Here is a 24,138-nt window from a genome sequence, read left to right as displayed (position 1 = left end):
AGTTAACACCTTCCAGTGTTAAATACTGATACTGCAAATAAAAATACGTGTGGTAGCTCATTCAAATCGTCATGACGTCTAGAAAAATGTGCAAAAATTCATAGACCCCATTTTTTAAATATTTAATTATTTATAACTTTTGCATTTGTTTATGTGTGGGTATGAAATCTTGCACATATTTCTAGATATGACATCGAGAATAATGATGTCGAATGAGCTATTTTTATTCGCAGTACCAGTATTTATACTAATTTACAATAATGTACCTATTGATCACATTGAATATTGTTAAATACATGAATACTATATTACTGCTGCGAGGCTGTTGAAGTCCATGTCAATGTCACGTAACGTAACGTTGAGTCGTTGTGTCGGTGGGGGTGCGAGGCCGCCGGCTCCGCGACTATGTCGGCACGTTCCGGAGGGTGCTAACGCGGAAGGGGTAAAAAACCGCCACAAAAGCGTCGCGCGGTGCGGCACACTGCGGTGGCGCCGCGCGTTTTTGTAACGTTTTTGTGCCGACACCTGCGGCGACGCGCGCGGCTGATTGATGGCCCGCGCCGCCGCCGCGACCGCACGCGACTGTAACGCGATACAGACACCGGAGACCGTTTTTATGATTATCTAATGCGACATGAATCTGACAAATATAGTTTGTCCTTAATGAATGGTGTATGACTCTATTATATCCACAAATTCGTAGTGGTAAAGGTGCTAGGGAGTATTTCTCGTAACTCTAGGGTTATATTCTTTAAAGAAAATTAATTTTAAATGTCTAATGAGCATGTGTTGGAAAATTAATAATTTCTAAGTAAAAAAAAATTCGTTTGTAAATAGATCTTTCTTACACCGTTTGAGACACGTGATATTTAATCTCTGAAAATGCACACAATTGAAAAGTTGGAGGTGCACGCCCCGGACCGGATTCGAACCCACGCCCTCCGAAATCGGAGGCTGAAGTCATATCTACTGGGCTATCACGGCCCCTGCATCTTTCGAATGGAAAGTCCGAATTGAATAATTCAAAAAATTAATTAAGGTATTGGAATAGGAAGTATCGAGTCTTAAATCAGAAGTACCTAACTTATTTTTATAAGAAATTATACTACGATAGAGAGCCTTTCCTAACGGCGGCATTTCCATTATTTCTTTTTAACCGACTTCCAAAAAGGAGGAGGTTCTACGTTCGGCTGTATGTATGTTTTTTTTTTTTTTTTTTTTTTTTTATGTATGTCCAGCGATAATTCCGTCAATTATTTACCGATTTTGATAATTCTTTTTTTGTTTTGTAGGGCTTACTTCCAGGGTGGTCCCATTTTTTTCATGTCAGGATCTGATGATGGCATCCTGGAGAAATTGAGGGGAACTTTCGAAAGTTGTAGAGACGGCTAGTACGTTTGTTAGTGTTTCCATAAGGTATTTTAAACCACTACAACTTTATGAAGGTTTGGAGTTGGTCTGATGTTGGAGCCGAAACACAGACGATGGAACTCGTCAAGGATTTACAGCAGTCACCTTTTGTTTGGGCTTGATTAATTTGTATTGATGAGTACTTTCCACCTATATGGGTTGTGACTGTATTAAGGGTCTGGTGATGAAGACGAGGGACAGTGAAGAGAACTCCTCGTCGGTTCACAGTAGCTACCTTGTGTTTGGACTTGATAAATTTGTATTGATGAGAACTTACCACCTAGATGGATTGTGACTGTATTAAGGGTCTGATGATGAAGACGAGGGACAGTGAAGAGAACTCCTCGACGGTTCACAGTAGCTACCTTGTGTTTGGACTTGATAAATTTGTATTGATGAGAACTTTCCACCTAGAAGGATTGTGACTGTATTAAGGGTCTGATGATGAAGACGAGGGACAGTGAAGAGAACTCCTCAACGGTTCACAGTAGCTACCTTGTGTTTGGAGTTGATAAATTTGTATTGATGAGAACTTTCCACCTAGATGGATTGCGACTGTATTAAGGGTCTGGTGATGAATTCGAAGCACAGTGAAGAGAACTCCTCGACGGCTCACAGTAGCTACCTTGTGTTTGGACTTGATAATTTTGTATTGATAAGAACTTTCCACTTAGATAGGTTGTGACTGTACACACGCAGTGGGTATGCTAACACTAAAAATAAAAAAATAAAAATTTTAATAAAAAAAATTCAACCGACTTCCAACTCAAAAAATAACTTTAACTAAAAAGCAAAAAATAACATCCTACCTATGTGCTACCTTCTGATCAGTTTGAAGGCGGTGCCAAGCCAGTGTCGTGTTTTAATTAAAGCTGTTTCTGGAATAACCACAGAAATTTTGTAGTTTAAACGTATTTAATTAAAACATCACTGGCTTGGCACCGCCTTCCAACTGATCAGAAGGTAGCACATAGGTAGGATGTTATTTTTTGCTTTTTAGTTAAAGTTATTTTTTGAGTTGGAAGTCGGTTGAATTTTTTTTATTAAAATTTTTATTTAAATAAAAGAACACTTATTGTGTCATGACTAAGTAAATAGTTAGTCATATGCTGTCGCGACACTTATTCTAAAAAATTATATGTTCTGCAAGGTTTTAGTACCTACTTTATTTTATGCCAAGATTTTGCAAGGCACGGATATAAACAAAATTTTTGGAAAAAAAAATTATAGCTATAGCACTCAGGGATAGTGTGTAGCTTCTTAACAGTGAAATAATTTTTCAAATCGGTACAGTACTTTCAGAGTCTATTCATTATTATATGTATAGGTACCTACAAACAAACAAACACAATGGGTGAACAGTGGTCGTCGATTTTAGAACGTGCTTTATTCACACTATATCGATTATCAAACGGACTCAGCTTATATATTTTGTAAGTCAGCGTGAGTTTACTTCATAATGTAAAACACACTTAAAGATTTCACAAGTCCTTACTAAAATTTAGTACTTATTTAGTAGTTTTATAAGTTGTCGATGCTGCATACTAATCCGATGCGTCTGTCGCAGCGTCGCAGTGAGTCGCGCTCGTGGCTGCAGTACCCGGCGTCGCGTCTGCAGCGTCTGCTGCGCAGCGCGTGCCCGCCGCGCCCCCCCCGCCTCGCACATGGTGAGTTGCTCTATACGAAGGACGCGTCGCGACTGTCGCACGTCGCGCCGAGTCACACTCACGGCTGCAGCGGCTGCCGTGTAACGTGACTAAAACTGCCAGACTGGGCTCACAATCAGTCTATACAAATAATTTAATACCATGGAATAACAGTGTCATAATAGGTCGAACTTTGGACTTGTCGCCATGGAGCCTTGCTGCAAGCCAATAAGGCTTCGATGCAGTGATAACAGCTCGCAGCTCATTAGCAGTCGGCGCGCGAGGCCGCTTCCTGGCAGCTGCGCCGCGCCGCAGCCTGCCGGCTACAGCACTCGGCTCAGCTCGGGGGGCATACACTCCTAGCTATTGACATACAAGTATTGAAAATGTGAAAGCTTTCACAAGATCTGTAAAAGAACAAGGCAACTATTTGTTGCGAAAATTAAGATAAACGGAAGTGAAATACGTTGAATGTATATCAATAAAAGCCTGGCATTTATGTTCGCGAAGTTGGTACATTTTTACATACATACAACTAATTATAGTCAACTATAATTAGTTGACTATTGTTTAAATGTAAAATGAAATGGTTAAAAATAAAATCCGATTATTTGAGAACTGAAATACTTAGGTCAACAGTTAAATTCACGGGCGTTAAGCACAATATGCATATACATTACATACGGTACATTTAGCAAATTTGACAAAAAATATTATTTTATTTCTTAGTTAGGAAAAATGTGAACTACGGTTTGTTATTTATTAGTAGGAGACGGCGAAAATGCAAAGATTAGACCAATGAACGTGCGTCGGCTGAAAACTGGTATTATACTATCGTAATATAAAACACTGATTTTCCGACTGTCAGTATCGATTTGCCATCAAATGTATCAATACTTGATAATATTATGAGCGAGGTGCGTCGCCAGTCGCCACACATCCAGTGCGGCGCCTTCGCGGTTATTGCGAACTTCTGTTCTGGCTGCACTAACATAAACATGTGATTCATTTATATTATACTAGTTCATTTATAGAGTTTATTTTCCGTTAATCGCTTTATATTGAGTATTGCGTCACTCATAGACAAGTTACCGTTTGACTTGAGTTTGTTTTTGAGTTGATCTCATTATAATTGACGATGCAATCTAAACCGGTAGGTAGCGCTTCCAGCACAGGTAACCATCAACCACAAAATGACCAATAAGGTGAAAGTTGTCTTTGAATAGTACAGACTAAGAAGCTATTCCGTATGGTGAACCAAAGAGTAAAACATAGAGTAACATCACAATAACTTACACAAATACGTAATATAAATAATGTATCTACATTTGTTTTAAAACATGCGTGAATTTTCGTGAGCAGGTTTTAACTAAATCTGCTGGTGCTGCTTGCTAAAAAAATTTTCTTAAAGTTTTTCATCCCCATTCCCAGTAGATAGAGAAGTAGGTAAATGGACATAATAGATAACACCTATAGTATTCCCGTAAAAAAGAGAACAACTTGTGCATCGATTTTTAAAATTACACGAAACAAAGTAATTCAATATTTTGACTATTTTTTCAGTCACAACGATGGCCCAAACACGAATGAACGTATTGCAAGAACGGAGAGATTTACAGTCATAAATACGTAATCAGTTAGATTAAACTATACCAATTGGTGAATGGTTCAGTGTAGAGCATTTTAGGATGTTGAAATCAATTGTGTTGTCTTCTCTTCTCTGTTACACCAATAACTTCACGTTCGCTCGTTCACGTCGGCACTACTCTGGAGTGCGGCGGCGTCACGTCATGTGCCAGCTTGTTCATGATTGTTATCATCCTCCTCCTCCTCCTCCTACCTTACCTCCTGCAGTTCTGTTGAACTGCAGGAGGTGTCGCTAATGACGCTATCACTAGCGATCGGTAACACAAAAACATGTGATCGGTTCAGTGGCACACTCCCCGGCGGGCGCCCGACACCTGGCCACACTAGCCGCGTCCAGCGACTTCGTCTCAGGGCAGTGAGGGCACTAGTTGAGCGCAACGACTGCACACTCTCTGTGTCAGTCGCTGCTGGCATGAGAAAGCGCAGAATCAAGTAAAACCCTCGCGAAACCAAACGTTGATAGGTATAGGTAAAAACAATGGCGTGCATTTCATAGATGCAAATATGCTGCTTACTGTACAAAAGAAGGTATTTCCCGTTTTATATAATTATTAATTTGTGCATATAGAGTGCCTATCCTAGTTCAAAGTCTTGTGCACATCACTCAGTACAAAATAGAATGCTCCTAATGTAGCACTGGGTCGCGAGCGTACGAAAACCGTACACCCGACAACCTTGACCTTGCGGCCGACTTACTAATTCCTGGCTACGGTCTGACGGTTGGGTCGACATTCATTCCGCTTTCCGTAAAAATGCCTGAATAGTGTTTAACTACTTACATTTTATTAACTCGTCGAAATAAGTTTTCTAGGTGATAGAGAAACCATGTTAGTAACTGCACAGTGTAGAAGAACTGAGCTCTCTGACGGCCGGGCTATATATAGATCAGAAAGAAAAAAAGTATCTACGTATCAAGACTAATTAATAAAAAAATAAGTCTGTTTGCTATCTTGTTATGGCTACTGAACCAATTTTTATGAATTTTGGTACTTACAGAGAGAATCATTATCCTAAGAAAATATTTTTTTGTATAAATTCTTTTTTGAGGAAATCTTTACCGGTGGGCGATGGAAGTCTCTACAAAAAGTGGAACGTAACGTTTCAAAACTTTCTGCAAACTAAGCCTACTTGAAATAAAAGAAATTTGATTTGATTTATAAATAATAGGTACGTACATTTAATAACGGCCTTCATAGCATGTCGCAGATATAAATACCGTCGTCACAGTTTAGCTGACATTGTCGTAGACCCCAAATGTGCAAGTATGCAGCGGACCCGTATGCGTCCGACGTGATTAATGTTCTATCAGAGCTGGCAGCGTGATACAGTGCACAAGCCGCCGGCCGCCCGTGCACTATACCGGCGCGCATCTGACGGTACGCTGACACGTGTGCACTGGATGCGGCACGGTGCGCATAGCTAGCTAAACGATACCACAATATAACAAACGACTATTATTCTAGTTAGTGTTTGTTTATATCCATAGGTAGGTATAACTATGAATATAATGAAATAAATGACAATGTAACCATGTTATTTATTTCATCGACTAACAATAAAAGACAGGCAGGCTAGGTAATAGATGGAAATGAAATAAAGAATAATGAAATGACAAAATAAATCATAGACTAAAAACCTACCTAATATAGCAAACTATCCCAACATGCATAAACATCAATATATTAAAAACTTTCGACACTGCGGCACGTATTTTTACTTTCTGTACCAAAACACATACAAAAGCCCTCAAACGTATAATAGTGTTATTACGTTGTCATAAAGAATTTGAGAGGTGTCAAGGGACACCCTAATGGAGCGAACTTGGTATTATTTTTCATTTATTATGTACAAAATCTTGTATACACTCAACTAAACTAATCGTCGCGACACAGTATTCAATGCAAAACAGAAAGACGAAACGAAAATTGCTTGCTTTCTGTGAGAGAGACAGATAGACAGACAGAGAAACATGCACACGCCGTAACAATTACGAGAAAAAGTGTCGTCACAAACTTTTGGTCTTAGTTTTTTCCGTCTAGTCCCCGTTCGCAACGCGCGATAAGGAATTCCGTTCCAAAAATATAAAATATTATCTATTCGAGGGTGATAATCTAATTACTTTTGCTATAATTTAAAACTTTTCATCACATCCTTACACAGAGTACGCCCAGCTCTTCTATCGGCTCTACGTCCGTGTGCCGTAGTTTCGGTTGTGCTATAAATCTGCATCTCTGCGGGGGCGGGTGTGCGGGGTGCGGCGCGGGGGCGCCAGGTGCGGGGGCGGCAGATGTCGCCGTGACGTCACTGACCCACATCCCGCGCTCGCCAAAACGAGCCGTATCCGGGGGACGGAAGGTCGCGGAGAGATTCGCGCTAATGAGGGTGCGACGGTCACCGCACGCGCCGCGGGCTGCAGCCTTTGTCCATTGAACTATTGAAATGTGGATCAACATTCAACACTGATCGCAACTCCTGACTCGGTGAAATATTGTTATGAGTTAAGTACACTCGTAACTTTGCTTTTCTCTTCATTATTTCGCACTACTACTTATTATTTAGCACTCGTTTGCATACCTACGCACAGTGGCGTGCACTTCATAAATAATAATAAAAGCCTTTATTCGCTGACCTTTTACATTTTGACTTATAATTAAAACAAATTTTTAAATTCAACTAAAAATAAAATAAAATATAATTTTAGCAACCACTTTGTAGGTCAGGTTGTCCTGCTGTCCCGAGCTAACCTCCTCCATCCTTTTGGTAAATCATCTTCACTTCATATATACATACAGTAAAACATTGCCTACGCACATGCAATAAAACACTTGCACTTCATACATACGATAAAACATTGCCTACCCTAAGGACTCAATACAAAACTATGTTAGACCATAGAATACATAGCTGAACATGGAATTTTCCAATTTTTAATTATAGTGCATACCCTAGTTAAAAAAGTGAACTTTGATGATGATTTTTTTTACCCATTTTATCTCATAGTGTTAATGGATAGGTCTTTGAAATATATGAGGGGTTTTCGATTTAGGGATCCATTTGTAAAATGTTAAGCTTTTAAAAGCTAATTTTTCTTAGAGTCAAGTGTCCTCTACCGGCTAAACGGTTGTTTATACTCGGGAGTATTTCCCATAACCATGGGGTTTCGTTATTCTTTTACGAAAATTAATTAAAATGTTCAATAACATGTCTTCTAAAATTAATATTTTCAGGCTAAATAATATTTCTTTTGTATAATAATATTAAAATTTACTAGACCGGTCAAATTAAACCAAAAAATAAGAGAAAAGTTACCTACATAAATTCCCAGCAAGTTGAAAATCAGAAAGGTTGTTTAAAACATGATTAAAAATTTAATTTAAAAGTTCCCCATATTTCCCCTGTAAGGAAAATTTTAGATTCAAGGTCAAAGGTCAAAAAAATAGTTTTTGCGATTTTCAGCAAAACGGTAAGTTATACCTACCAAAGTATAATTAAAATATAATAAAATTATTTACAAAAAATGTTTTACTTATTACCTACGAGCCTCCGTTTTTGAGATATAACGATTGAAAAAGTTGTTTTCACGCCGCTACCTGTGATGGTAGTGCACTTAGCGCATTTTTTTAAGGTGGTTTCCCCAGCAGGCCTATTCCACAGTTCAGTTGTGATCGTATTTAATTTCGTATACGTAATAACAACATAATAATATTATGGTGTTATTTTTCGCTTTTTGGTTTAGTAGGTAAGTTTTTAATTTTTGAACTCGTTGTATTTTTTTATTAAAAATTTTATTTATCGTCTATAACTCTTTAGTCGATACCATAAAGTATCGGTACTTATCGGTATTTTTGTGCTTTACTTATGGAATTAAAGTGTTAACTTAATATACGAACCCTGCACTGCACGTGGTCATATACGTACTTGGCCGGTTTTTTAAATTCCATTGTAACTCGCACACACTTGTTGACAACGGTTTATCTATTCAGAAGATCTAGTAATTATCTCAGTGGTCGCTATTGGACCAGAACTGTGTGCCGTTACTTCTTTTGTGTCGTTCGATACTCGCCACCATTATCTTATAATACATAGCTAAGTACCTTATTATTAGCTGCTTTTCGTATTTTTATTCTATATTTTTACATTTTTGAGTTATGTTGCGTTATTTTAAATATTTTTTCTTAAAATACCCTACTGGCAGATTTTTCATATTCGTTTTACTATTTTGAGGTCTCTTCGTTCAACTTGTGATTTTTTTCGTATTTTATTTAATAAATTTAATTATTGATTTAACTATATAATTAGTAGTAGTAGTAGTAGTAAATATATAAGTAGTAGTGTTCACAGCAAGAACTTCCGAGTGTCAATGGCCCAACGGCGCAGTGCCCGGACTGACATCGGACAGGTCGGGGGGACAATTCCCATTGTTATAGTTAGCGCATCGTCGACGAAGCTAAATGATACACGGAATATTAGTCTACTTTAAGCATTAATACAAACAAAAAGCAATTCTAAATGTGTAATTGCTGGATATATCGGTCGACACACACACTCGCAGACGTAGCAGTCAATCGCAGAACACACCTTTTCAAAGTTAATTAAAATGAACACACCCTTGTACCTACTCGTGTGATTGTGTTTAATTAGCAAAAGAATCTTATCCTTATTCTTCTTATTCATGGCTAACGTTCTTTTATAAATAAATATACAATAATTAGCAGAAATAACATTAAAGTAGCGAAACTAGTTAAATAATTGCTGATTTAATTAGATATTTTCAATAAGAGATTGCGGTGCCGAGTGCTGCCTGCAACCATTAACTGCTAATGGCTCATGGCCCGTCGCTGCAACGGGCAGCCTGTACGGTTCACGTCACGAGGTTCTGAATTTGATCCTTGGGTCGAGCTGTGAAATACTGAGCTTTCATTTTCCTTGGAAATTTTTAGTAGGTAGGAGGTACTTACCTACTATTTGTTCGCCCGGAGTTCGGAAGTGTGTGGAGTCCACCACCGTGTCTGGGAGAGCACGTAGCCGTCTGTCCCAGTTCGTGTATTATCGTTGACATCTGGTCATCCAATTGTGGTCATTAATTAACAAAACATTATCATCTCAAGTCTACATTGGAGATTGTTGTGGGTGGGCGAGGGTGGCACGGGTGGCATGGATGGACGATGGACAGTCGCCACACTATCTCGACAAGCAAATTACACAGGAAGTGGTAACATTTTTGCATGCTTAACCATTGGTTGATATTTGTTAGTCAGTGGCGAAACTCGTGTTCGTTCCAAACGTTCGAATGGTGCGCGCAAACGTAGGTGACGGGTGCGTTGCTGAAGGAACGAGTTTTGTAAAAATCATTCATTAATATTCATATTGATGTTTTGTAAATCCTGTGTGATGTCAAAACTGAGTACGTACGAGTAGGTAATACGCGAGTATGAATTAAGTATCGGCTTTTTGATTTTGACGCATTTTCGATTTGATTCGAGAGATAGGCGCCGGTGCCTACGCGAGTTGTACTTACGAATATTATTTGAATAAATATCTATCGTAAGTACCTACTTACTTAAAGAAAAAAATTCAACGGACGAATTCTCATCCAAAAATTCCCAAGTTCAATACGCAACACGTTGGAGTATTTTTTCAAACAGGAACATTAGTCGTATTTAAAAATAGAAATCATGTTCTGCATTATACAATAATACAACAACATTGTTTTAAAAATTAAAAAGTATAAAATAAATGAATGAGAAAAGAACAAAACATTTGTAGGTAGGTAGGTACAGTTAGAGACACAGCGACCTACCGATTGTCAAACTTTCTTCACACCGAGGGCCGTTAGGGAGAAAGAAAGTTTTATTTGGGTTTACGCAACAACAACAGTTTTAAAAAATAAACAAAAGCAGAACAAAGCAGCTACGTGATCCAACGCTCTCCGCGCGACCGAGCGCAGCTACCTGCGCGCGCAGTCGGTGACGCAGTGCTGTCCTGGGTTCGCTTCCCAGCTGGGGTTTAGGATTTTGTATTTTCTAAATTGCCCCAAGTCAGGTCTACTGGTCGGTCGTAGCTAGTTACTATCTCATCGGTAAAGACGTACCGCCAATAGCGTCCCGATGTACAGTTTTCCGGAGCGTCCCGATTTAGCGTTCCAGTACGATGCTGCGTAGAAACGGCCAGAGGCAAGTAAGGGCAGAAATGAACTTGTACCTCTTCCAAATAAATCCGCTTCCACCGTAGACTCCATCGCCAGTGAACATCCGGTAAGATCGCAGTCATCAGATAACTTTTCATTGAGTACAAAAACACTACAGGATTACTGATATGACATATGATACCGGGTCTCAGCTGAAAATCAGCGCTGGGCATTGCTTTTTTGCCATGAACGGCTAATGCTAAGCTGTAAACCCTTTGTGTTTGGTGTCACAGACAGTCATAGTGACACTAAAAAGTGAATAAACTTATTTTCTTTCTTTCTTATTTTCTTGATAGAAAAAAGTATATAGCCTTGGAGAAGAACACAGACTCACCACACCGCAGCAAACCAAATGGGCGTATTTATACTTACCTACTATTCGATTCTAAAATAATTAATACCAGATATCACACTAATCACAGTAATATTATAAATGCGAAAGTTTATGTGTGTGTAAGTGTGATGTATGTATGTTTGTTCCCCCTTTACGCAGCGGCTCCTGAAGCGATTTGGCTGAAAATTGGAATGGAAATAGATATTACTCTAGATTAACACATAGGCTACCCTTTCATCCCGGTTTCTTCCGACCAGACTTTTTGGTTCCCGTGGGATTTGTGAAAAAGTAGATTCCACGTAGACGAAGTAGCGGGCGTCCGCGAGTTAATCATAAGATTCACCAGAATAAAAATTTTCATTAGAATTTTTTTATAGATATATAAAACCAAGGACTCGAACCCGAGACGTCGTGATGCACAGCCGCACAGTGTACCCACTGAGCCGGCCAAACAATCGTGTAAGCGTTATCGTTAAGATCGAGCTAGCTGCGCGCGCGCCGCTCCTCCGCTTATCGAGGAGCATGTATCTTAATTACACGCCGGACCTGCCGCCCGACGAAATGAATCTTCGACGGGACACTTTCGTCACCGTCGAAGACCCAACTCATGTCGTTCGGCCCAGGGTTCTGACCGCGAGCACGAAGGCGTCAGTACTGTCACTATCACAAAAGTCTTACAAACACAGACTCCACACAGACTCACAGATTGAGGTTTTCTTAATTGGTCCAGGACTGACCGGTGGCGGGCTTCAGCCGTGGCTAGTTACCACCCTACCGGCAAAGACGTGCCGCCAAACGATTTAGCGTTCCGGTAGGTACGATGTCGTGTAGAAACCAAAAGGGGTGTTTATTTTCATCCTCCTCCTAACAAGTTAGCCCGCTCGCATCGTTGATTGCAGTCAAGGGCTAACTTGTAAAGAATAAAATCTTTTTAGCAAAAAAAATCAACCGACTTCAAAATCACAAAAATAAAGTAAAAAGCGAAAAACAATACAATATCTATGTGCTAACTTCTGATCACTTTGAAGGCTGTGCCAAGCCAGTGACGTATTAATTAAAGCCGTTTCTGTAAGAACCACAGGAAAGAACTGTCTTGAAATTCTAAAAAAATATGATTTAATCATTTAATTTAATGTAGTGCAACTTTGAAGGCGGTGCCAACAGTGATGGTACCGCCTTCAAAGTGATCAGAAAGTAGCACATACGATGTTATATTTCGCTTTTTAGTTTTTTTTTATTATTTAGAAGTTCGATGATTTTTTTTGCTAAAAATATTTTATTTACGACCTAAAAGATTTTAATGTGTCCTAGCATAGTAAACGAAAGCGCCAAAGTACCGGAAATTTCATTATTTTCATTTTAACACAAAATTACTGAATCGATTTTCATGAAAATTTAATGAGACCTATCTGGAACTATATCTACAAAAGTAGATATAGTTCCAGAGTTAGTTTAGTTATAGGTAAAAACCTACTCTTTCAAACTCTCCTTCCTCTGGCTCTCACGCATCGCGTCCAGTCCGGCCTCTTAGTCGGAGAAAAATAGTTCCAAGATAAAATTAATTTATTTCAAGTAGGTAAGTTTAGTTCACAAGCACTTTGGTAACGTCTTAGTATGTTATTTATAGATACATCTTATGTAGTAATTTTGAATTTTGGTCGAGGTAGGTACTTTAACTTTTAAAAGTAAAAGAAGGCGAATACTTAAAATTAAAGTTACGAGGGCTCCGAACGCGCCTTGGTCCGAAAAGAAGCCCACAACAATCTCGACCAGGATTTTTTGTTTAGATAACACCATTTTACAATAGAAAACTTAAATCATAATAGGCTAACAAGCCTTTATTTAGTGGCCAAACATTTTTTGTTCGTCGATGAATTCCGTAAATCAATTTAGTAGGACCGTTAGCGGCCGAACGAATCTGCGGAGATGCCTCTGAGCGAGCTTTGTTCAGCGGTCGACGACCCCGCGCGCTTCGGCTGCCGCCCGGCGCCGCGCGCGACACCTGGAGCTCGGGCGCCGACTCGTTGCGTCGGGAGTAATATTCACTATTGTAATGAAGGAAATATTCCGTCGTAAAGATATTTGCAAGGGTTCAACGGTTTTCCAAATGAAAAGTTAGCCCCGAAGGACCCGGTGGACGCGAGCCGGAGGAGTCCTGCCCGCCTCGTCGGCGGCGAGCGGCGCGGCGGGCGCGTGCCGTATGTAAAGCGGCTCGGAAAATCCATAACGGGCCGCGGAAAACCCTTTTAATATACGGCACGTAAATAAGCCTCGCCGCGGGGCGGGCGCGGGGCGGGCCGCCATTGGCCGGCGCGGGCCCGCCCCGCCCCCGCACCCGCCCCGCGCGCGCCTGAAAAAAACCTCGGAAAAAAGCGGCGAGCGCGCGGCAGTGCCTCACGGACGCGCTCGGTGGGCGGACGTCGCTCGCGACAGAGAGACGGCGCGACCCACGACCGGCGGCCGCGGCCGCGCCATGCCCGCGCTGGCCCTGCGCGACCAGCCGCTCGACTGCTCCATGCGCCTGCGCGAGCCGCCCGCCTGGCCGCCGCACCACGGTCAGCCTCCCACAGTGTTCAGTGTTTGGTTTTGTCGTTCTCCCGTGGCTCCGCGCGCTGCGTCCAGCGCGTAAGTAGAGCCAGGCTCGGTGCCGACGGTGCGTATGCGTGCTGCACCCGCCCGGTGCTCGTAGCGATATGAAGTCGGAAGGGAGTAAGTAGTTCACCTGTTTCTATCGTGCGGCTGCGGTGTCGGTGACTTCTCGGCTCGTTTGATTAGCGTTTACTACGGAATTACTTTGTGCACCGTTCAATCTCGCATCACATTCTTCTTGAAACTTTATATCTCCTCGATGAACAAATTCAACAGACACCGACACAACGTCGGCAGTCGATTGGACCATAAATCTCATTTTTTTGACTGACAAGAAGAACGTTGACCCTAATCACGTCCCGCGCGGCGGTCGTCAGCCACCCAACGGCCCGAGGCGCGCGAAGCACTGGCAGCGCTGCCGGAGCAGCCGCCAGCCGGTGCAGGCGCAGGTAGCCGCGGTGGCACACGCGGGACTCTATTAAACTTTAAACTGCTTCTCGAACTATCTGTAAACTCTGTGCATGATATTTTAAACATTGCTATGTTGATACAAAGCATGTGGTAACATCTCGGATCATGTAAGTAGGTAGTTATAACTACGAAAGTACCTATAAATAATCCACCAAATTCTGGAACCTACGTATTTACTTATTTTTAAATGTCGAAAGTTACCTATACGAGTATAGGTACTGAAATACATACCTCTATCTAATCTAATGGTTCAATAAAATGTACTTACTTAAAAGCGTTCTGTTCCAGTATATATACCTAGGTAAATAAGACTCATGTATATATACCTAATAATAATAGCCGTGATAGCCCAGTGGATATGACCTCTGCCTCCGTTTCCGGAGAGTGTGGGTTCGAATCCAGTCCGGGGCATGCACCTCTAACTTTTCAGTTGTGTGCATTTCAAGAAATTAAATATCACGTGTCTCAAACGGTGAAGGAAAACATAGTGAAGAAACCTGCATACCAGAGAATTTTCTTAATTCTCTGCGTGTGTCAAGTTTGCCAATCCGCATTGGGCCAGCGTGGTGGACTATTGGCCTGACCCCTCTCATTCTGAGAGGAGACTCGAGCTCAGCAGTGAGCCGAGTATGGGTTGATAACGAACGATATATACCTAGGAAAAAAAGGTATAGATAGGTAATATGTATTATGGTTCTGTTATTTATTTTTCTTTGGGATTTATAACACTGAGATAGGTAGATGCAATGATGAGATAAGTTTCAATCAGAGATTGAAAGGTTGTATTTTCTAATTAATAAGCCCCAGGTAGAATTTCAATTTATATTATATATATATAATACCTACCTATACGAGTAGGTACGTACCTACAAAGTACTTTCCACCTTTTCACGAAAATTGCGCGAACGAATGTACACAGTTAAAGTTTATTTGGAAAATAAGTGCTTAAAGCTATATTTATTTATTTATGTAAAATGTACTTGCCTATTTATGTAAAATGCAATTACAAATTAAATAAACACACACACACTGCTATCACACAACATACACATTAGTGGTCGTGTATATTGTCAACATTGACAAACACACTCATTTAAAATAATCTACATTTGTTTTATTTCAATGAAAAGCTGACAGATGTCGACCTCTCGGCGAAAGTATTATTGTTAAGATTTTCCGGTAACTTGAGAATAATTAAATCGATTAAATTTCTATGTTTACTCTTATTTTATAGAAAGTTCGGAACGAAAAATTAAACTTTGGGTTAAAATAATTGGAAATATTTAACCCAAAGTTATAATCAGTAGATAGGTATTGTGTGGATGTTTTACTCGATGACGGCTGGTCAGATTTAGATGAAATTTTGCTAGTTATAGATAGTTACAGATATAGGTATATAGAAATAAAATCAAAATCAAAAATTCATTTATTTCAAGTAGGCTCAGTATACAAGCACTTTTGATACGTTAGTTAACTATTTGTAAATATTCTACCACCGGTTCGGAAGGCAGATTCTGCTGAGAAGAAACCGGCAAGAAACTCAACAGTTGCTCTTTTTTAAAAAAAGATAATTTGGAAGATAGTTTGGTAGACCTAACACATACCTAAACTATTTGTGCCGATAATCTGATATGCAATTCTGAGATCTTCATCTGTTGGCTAACAACAAATTAGACCATGAGAGTCATTAATAAATATTGGAACAGTAACATGGTTATAAAACTGTTATATTTTACAAACTTAGTAGGTATGCCTGTGAAGTGCATACCTACATCTATATTCCGCTACAGGCACGCTTCTAAGTTAAAGAGTAAAACAATCGTATTAGAATAGCTTTTTTTAAATCCCCAAGCTCAGACTGTAAAATTTTTATTTGGCGCTAAGCTACTGATAAAAAAGGCATTAAAAGCTAATATGAGGGGTGTCGTCTTGTATTTTATTCGATTATAACGACCATGTGTCCGCATCAAAGTGTCAGGTTTACAAATGAAGTGCACAGTTAGTGTTGTGACATGTGAGCGTGACGGTGTATGCACACGACACCTGTCAGTGTCGCGACGTCCCGCGCGCCGTCGTCGCCCCGCACTCGCGCCTACCGCGCGCTGACGAGTCGGTGCAGCTCGCGCACCGGCGGCGGCGGCGGCGGCGGCACCCGCTAATGACGCATGATTATTCTCACAGTCGAGTGGCACGGTGTCGTCAATCACGGCGCGCATTAGTGTAATAATATGGTTATTTGTTTGACTTGGGCTCATTACTGCGCCACAGTTATGTTATTAGTTGCGTGGACCGCGCCGGCAGCGGGACCGACACTTACACAATCTACAGCTTCCTTTGGTGTAAACCGTTCCACACACGCCGTTTATTATGTACTCAGTCTATCGCAGCCTAATTGAAATAAATTAAATTTTAATTTGAATTTGAAATTTATCGATTGTAGCAATTCTATTGGCGACTAGAGGACAAATGTAATAAAAATTATTTAAATTTTTAAATGTCCTCTATATTCTAGTGAAAGTCGTATTAAATTCGGTTCAGCCGTTCCAAAGATTAGCCCGGACAAATAGAAATACAAGTTTTTAAAAAGCTTTATTGTATATTCATATCGTATAAATATCTATAGCACTTGAGATATCACAGTTAGCTTGAAATTTTTGACAGACAAACACTTCAATTATATGTATATGTATATTGATGATTTCAAATGTAGTCCGTGCCTCTGAACAACAATGTCCGCACGGGAAAGCGCAGTGCAGAAGCTATGTAACAACAATGGCAGATGCTCGCGATGAATATGCACAAGAATGCGCCTCGCCGCGAACTGTTGGCGCGTAATGCTTCTGCTGGCTGGATGTTGCGTCTAATTAGTGCTAACATTGGAGGAAGTTTGAATTATTTGAATAGTATTCGTTTTTTTGAGATATTTTCGAGTTATCCGACAGTTGCTCGCGTCTTAATGTTCATAATCTGCAGAAATAGTCTTACCCACTAATTAATGAGCTAAAGTTAAAAATATAACGTGTATACAATGTACGAGTAGGTAGATATATATTAAAAATTGTAGAGCTGACGAGATTCAAAGCTGCGACTTTTTCGACTCCCACAAACCAACCACGTCTTACTTTAAAATTTGTTCTATACTTATTAATAGGTATCGATCGAATTAATTAAAACTCGTTTTTCAGAACCAATATTAAAATTAGTTATTACAAGTAAACGCTTAGCACTTTTTATACTTCCATTTAGTACAAGGCAGGCAGGCAGGAAGGCAGTAGTATTATTCAAATTTTCTGCTACTGGTTCAAAAAGCAGATTTAACCAAGAAAGGCCAGGAATAAACTTAGTGAAACTATTTAACCTACTAATATTATAAACGCGAAAGTTTGTTTAGATGTTTGTTACTCTTTAACGCCACAACTACTGAACCAGGCTGAAATTTGGAATGGACATAGATTTACTCTGGTTTGACACATACTTTTCATCCCGGAAAATCCATGTTTCCCGAGGGATTTGTGAAAAACTAAATTTCACGCAGATGAAGTCGCGGGCGTCTGCTAGTATACCTATGTCGAATTGTCATGTGTCACAAAAGAAAGCTGAGCCGATTGAATCAATTTTTCGTTAGCATCTACACTACTTAGTGCCAATATATCACATGTGATGTCTGGTCTAGTACTTTAGATATACATATATATTAAACAAAATTCAAACAACGAAAAGCAAGTAGGTGTAATTATCATTTAATTAGCCAGATACACTTGGAACTGATTTAGTAACGCTGTGTCGCGTCCGTCACTTATTGTCGATAGTCGAATGAGCGACCTAGCTGCTTGCTTCTGCTGCACGGTTCTAACTGGCAGTTCGCTGCTCGCTCGCTGCTCGTTTGCTGCTCGTTCGCTGCTCGGGTCGCCGTGTCCGCAGTCGGCGATGAGCAGTTTACACGTGATTATCCTCGCCGTACGGCTTCCCGCGCGCGGTCTGCGTCCGCAGGTACTAAGCTGATTAATTGACGATGTAACAAATCGCATCAGAACTCGCTTACACGGCGGTGTCGCCTTACGCGCCGGATTATAGTCTTGGCCCACCAAAACCTTCGTAAGCAGTGACATACTCAGTTTCTTATTTATCCGATTACGGAATGAGATCCTCAATTTCGTGTTGTAATTCGTCTTTATTTTTATGTTTATGATAATTATTTACCTACTTACCTATTTGTATGATAACAATCTGATAAAGATCTCTAACATGAAGGAAGTGACTCGGTGTAGGAAAAAAGTTGCGATCACTACTGTTTTAGTGTGTGTGTGTGTAGAGTAGAGTAGAATAGAGTAGTTCAATGTTTCATTGTAGGTACTTCATTTTATACTTATTGCGTAAATGTTTCAAATGTAAGCCACCTCAGGCGCGTTGAGCTTTTTTGTTAGGCGTTGTGTTGTGTTTCGGTGTTCTGTTGTGGTGCTGTGTCGTGGCCGGGTCAGAGCCGTGGGACGCGAGCGGTGAAAGTGACTTCGAAAAAAGAGGTTCTATATTGGGCTGTATGTACTATATTATTTTGTTTTGGTAATTATTATATTTTCCAATACGTTCGAGTATGTAATATTAAGTTTTTCTTTCCGGGAAGATCTAGCTATCGGTCCGCAACTGGAAGTTGGCGTGGACAATGATGACATACTCGTAGGCAGTCAACGGTCTGATTTTTTAACCCCTATTCTATAACAAGGCAGACCTGGCGCTGACCAAATTCATTCTAAACTTTTCATTTACAAATTTATAATTATTTGGAGTATTAAAAAATAGCAGACACCTGCGACGGGACTACTTTATTATGATATTATATTATAATAATGGCGTCAATAGCTCCTCGGTGAGGGGCCGGGCTCAACAGCGAGAGGTCACGGGTTCGACCCCGGCCCGTTGCATTGTAGTTGTGCCCACTTGACACTTCCTTACATTCTGTACGACAATCTGAAGGGGATAGAGCATACTGTTCATTTATGAAATATTCATTCCTTTAAAAATGTAAAATTCATTTATAAACAATACACGCTGCAAGCGGGTAGCGGGGGAGGGGGCAGACGTAATGATCACATTAATGTAATGAATCACCGGCGTCAAAATAACAACATAATGTTGATAACGGGCGCCTTCACGGGAACTGGACTTTCGCTCAACTGATAATTCACTACTCCGCGATATCAACTTGATTCATTCATATTATTATCTGTTGAAATTTTTGTGAATGTAGGTCAACATTCTTTACATAAATACAGAAGGTGTATATTCTATCGCCGCAGGTGGAAACGAGCGCCATTCAAAATATTATTTACATTATTGTAGTACGAATCACTATTAGCCGTAAAATCTGCAGATAGTATTTCGTCCCCGTGGAGCGAAAAGTTGTTACCTCGAAAATTACTCAAAGTTTCACACAAATCAATTAAGTTTTTGAAAATTAAAATATTCCTACAATTGCTATTAAATATCTTTTTGTTCGAGGTTCGAGTACATAGCCTTAATTGAAAGATACTGTAGCATAGTTTGTTCTATACTAGCAATTTAAACAGAAAAACGTTTAAAAACAGAGAAAAATATTAATAATTAATTAATTATCTCTCTAAAATCACTGACTTAGTTGTGAGTTAATTTGTTGACCAAAGCATTCAACAGTCAGTGCCTTAGGTAATTTAGAACTGACTGATACATTTACGAAATGTGCACGTTTCAGCTATAGGTATAGAATTAACTATAAAATATGTATTCATAAAACTATTTCAATGCAAGAAATCATACTTTGTTCGCGATAAAATAAAATATTTAAGTTAGTTTTCGCTGTCGTGAAATATGTAAATTTTCGTTAAGTGTAAGAAGCTATAATAATTAAATAACTTAAGTATCTACTTTGCACATTTCATAAAAAATCTATGGCAGCTACAAATATTACGGTTAGTCAGATTTAGAGAATAAAATGGCGATTTAAATGACATGGCAATTTTGGGACGATTTACTATTGTAATACTCCGTCTGCCTCAACAGTTTAGATGTTAACGTGTTCAAGTAAAGTTTACATGATATACTGGGTTCTCTTTCGTCCTTTAATACCTTATATTGTAATATAGGCTTTTTCCTTCCGATCCGATTCCGATCTAATAGAACTGTTTCCGTTTAGTACCTACATCAATAGTACATACAATATGTTAGTATAATATGTATAATATCATTCATAAAAGTAAATAGTTTGAGATATCAGTGTCGGCAGAAAAAAATTTATTGAATTTTTTACATTAGGTACTTATATAATTTTAAATTTAATTAAATTTTTTTGGTTTTGATTGGTACAATCTGCTTTCCGAACCCGTGGTAGAGTCACTACTCACTGACAGACTTGACTTTTCAACAGTGCTTATAATAAAGCGGTACTTGATATCCATTGGTAACAAAAGCCTTCTTGATATAAATTAATTTGATTTAGTTGATTGAGTTCCGGTACAATAAGTTGATTCAGTGTTTTGCGTATGTAGCGCTCGCCCCGACGGTGGCTGCGGCGCCAGCACTCGGTGTCACATGGCGTCAATGATAGCCATTTCATTTGGTAGTGAATGCGAGTGCGTGCCGTGTGCTGTGCGGTAGCTTGGGAGCGCTCTGAACTTTGCACTAGTCACGCCATGTGCGCGCGTCACGTCACGCCACGACACGACACGCCACGCCACGACACATCACGTCATATTACCACCTGTCAGTACTCTTCCGCTGCGCATTCCTTTCAATTGATAGCTCATATTATTTATAATTCAAACGATATCAAAGAAACAAGTGGTTATCGTTGTGATACTCATATTGAGTTACATTCTTTAATCTTTTCTTCTGGACGACGACTTTGCTGATCATTATAAAATTGTCAAATGTATACTCGTAATGGTGACAGTTCAAGTATACTTACCTACATTGTGGCTATAAGATCCATAATATATTACAGGGTCCATTAACAGAAAACTTTAATTTATTTTGTATATTGTAGCTACAAGATCCATAATATATGACAGGGTCCATTAACAGAAAACTTTGCGTTATTTTGTACATTGTAGTTACAAGATCCATAGTATATGATAGGGTCCATTAACAGGAAACTTTGAGTTATTTTGTACATTGTAGTTACAAGATCCATAGTATATGATAGGGTCCATTAACAGGAAACTTTGAGTTATTTTGTACATTGTAGTTACAAGATCCATAGTATATGATAGGGTCCATTAACAGGAAACTTTGAGTTATTTTGTACATTGTAGTTACAAGATCCATAGTATATGATAGGGTCCATTAACAGGAAAATTTGAGTTATTTTGTACATTGTAGCTACAAGATCCATAATATATGACAGGGTCCATTAACAGAAAACTTTGCGTTATTTTGTACATTGTAGTTACAAGATCCATAGTATATGATAGGGTCCATTAACAGAAAACTTTGAGTTATTTTGTACATTGTAGCTACAAGATTCATAATATATGACAAGGTCCATTAACAATTTTCTTTTATATTTATTAAAAAAAGGTAATTTTGTAATTATTATATTTGAGACACGATTAGATTAAAAACCGATTGCGTAAATAATAATCAAGTAATTATCCAAATAGATAAATGAGTATATATTATATACCTTATTTTGTATTTGCACGCATTTCCCTAAAGCAATAATAATTAGCGAACCGCTGCCGCTGTTGCAGTTTACGGTCAGCAATTATCTCACTTTCCAAATATTGATGAAATCTTAGAAACCGATTACTTAAAACATTTCTCTATGGGACAATTTAGGATAAGGTCATGTTGGTGTAATTTTAATCTTACTTAAGTAACTGTATCTTAAAATTTAGATAGATAAAACTACAAATTTATAACCAAAGGCGCTAAATTGAAAACGTGTGGTTTAAAATTAAAAAAAAATATTAACAATGGTGCAATTGTTCCCGCTGTACTACAAAAATTGCATTTCACTCTTATTATTATTTATTCAATGCATACGATTGTGTTAATTTTTTTAATTTTGATAATTCTAATACAGCTTATGACCGTGTTGAGCAGCGCTCGAGTGTGGCTGTGAACTTGATCTTGTCTCGAGCTTAACGTTAATGTTATTTTTGGTTCATTAATTTTAATTGCGTAAACTTTTTTAACGAAAGTGCTGTAAGCGTGTTAATTTGGCTGTTTAAATCACTTTGATATTACTTTACTGGCGTCTAAGAGCCACTTGACTCCGCATAATAGCTACTAATGTAGTCATTATCTGTGCAACTATTGTGTGCCTGCCACTGAGGCTGAGGCTGATCACCAGCTGAGGTCGACGCGGGTTCATCGTTGTCTCTGAGCGCACTTCTGGCGGCTGCGAGGGCGGCGGACTCAGTGGCCCAGGAGGAGATAATAGAGCCCACCACGCCGCTGCAATGCGGGTTGGCAGACTTAAGCCTAGTTCGAGCTTCTTTAGCATTTTAGTCGAGTAGACTAAACTACTTTCTACTGGCAAAAAATCGTTCGCACTTTGCAACATGAACAACCTACAACGCAATAAAGTAAATAGACTGATTAAGCTAATCACAATGGCTATAATAGAAGAAGTGGATGAGGGAATTTATGTGATTAATAAAAAGAAGCTATGCGTACGAAAATGGACGACGAATTGTTTTTTTCGCTCCAGCAAAACGTCACTTTATAAATATATAGGAGCAACTAATGAAGTCGACTAAATCGCCAGGTTCAGATTTGTTAAGTAGTGAACCAGTGAGCGTGGACGCGTGGTGGGAGGCGCTGCTCGCCCGTTCAAATAGAGTAAAATGGATTTACCTACTCGATCGACTAAACTATTTACTAACCTACTCGAGTACATTTTTGGTGTTCAGACACGTTTAGTAATAAAATTTTACGGTACTCGACTAAACTGCTAAAGCAGTCCGAACAAGCCTTTAGGGTGACCAGGCTGTTTGACTCTCGAGAGATGATCAGATGGACGGCTCCACGAGCTCAGCATACTACTACATAGCCTATACTATAGTCGGTCACCAAAAAGCGATTTTATTCAGCACAATGCCAACAAAGGAGTAATAAATAAAATAATAGTGTTAACAGATGTCTGGTGCAGTGTGTAGTGTAGTAGGGCAGTAGGGTGCAGGGTGCACCTGTCGCGTCGTCCGTAGCGCGTAGGGTGGAAGGTATCGCTGTTTTGCCCGATTGTGAATCTAATGTAAGCACCTAGGTGATCGAAGATTGATACATAATTAGTTACATTCTTTTAACATTGTTTAAATATTTGATTGCAAATATTAATTCATTTCATATATTTACGAAGTTCTTTCTCGAATAGTCTGCCTTGTCTGTTACGTTTTCACGGATAACATTTTGTTAGACATAACGATATCTATCGATATATATCGATTTAGAATGTTATTATTATGATCTGTATCAAAAAGCATAAGCTACTTTTGGTCGCTCTAATAAAAGTTTTTTTAACACATTTTTCGAGTTACATTCAGGGAAATTGTTACATATTGTATAGTTGTTAAATTGTTAATTCACTCACGTTAGTTAAGTGAACTGGGGTTGGAAAATGATTTTTTTACGGACGTACGGACTTGGTGCACTAAAGTCCTCCTTTTAAATTTTACTTAAGATATGGAAAGTCGGCCGTCGATGTGGTGACAATCGGAAAGCTGAACTTAGAATGTTAGGACATTAGCTCGGACGTCGTCGCAATAGTTTCGTTACGCACACGAGTGTTTCAACAAACTAACGGTACCCATAAATTGTAATTAATTATTAATTAGATTTCATTAGTGGATGACTTACTCGTAAGATTGACATACACGATA

General features: G+C 39.2%; 1 protein-coding gene and 1 long non-coding RNA gene across 4 annotated transcripts in view; one reads left to right on the top strand and one right to left on the bottom strand.

The window, feature by feature from the left end:
- Positions 1-6,667: 6,667 nt before the first annotated feature.
- On the bottom strand, positions 6,668-10,978 carry LOC128198372 (uncharacterized). 2 transcript variants are annotated; one of them, XR_008251098.1, is made up of 3 exons: positions 10,905-10,978; positions 9,662-9,762; positions 6,668-7,076 (listed from the first exon to the last, which is right to left on the bottom strand). XR_008251098.1 is itself a non-coding variant. In XM_052883492.1 (3 exons), exons 1-3 carry the CDS (start codon positions 10,939-10,941, stop codon positions 6,848-6,850), a joined length of 363 nt encoding a protein of 120 aa, XP_052739452.1. In that variant the 5' UTR covers positions 10,942-10,972; the 3' UTR covers positions 6,668-6,847. The 2 variants fall into 2 exon arrangements, 1 of the variants encoding a protein (XP_052739452.1); XM_052883492.1 differs by having other exon boundaries at positions 9,666-9,762; positions 10,905-10,972.
- A 1,153-nt stretch (positions 10,979-12,131) lies between these two features.
- The window catches only part of LOC128198393 (uncharacterized), a 39,977-nt gene continuing 27,970 nt past the window's right edge, over positions 12,132-24,138 (top strand). The window contains exon 1 of one of the 2 annotated variants that reach the window (XR_008251103.1): positions 12,132-13,779. This is a non-coding gene — a long non-coding RNA (uncharacterized LOC128198393). Of the gene's footprint in view, positions 13,934-24,138 lie in introns of both variants that reach the window. The other variant, XR_008251104.1, reaches the window with a different exon arrangement.

This window comes from Bicyclus anynana, chromosome 9 (assembly GCF_947172395.1).
Source record: "Bicyclus anynana chromosome 9, ilBicAnyn1.1, whole genome shotgun sequence".
NCBI classification, from domain to species: domain Eukaryota; kingdom Metazoa; phylum Arthropoda; class Insecta; order Lepidoptera; family Nymphalidae; genus Bicyclus; species Bicyclus anynana.
The sequence above is the reverse complement of the archived record's forward strand: the minus strand, read 5'-3'. Positions and strand labels throughout refer to the sequence as shown.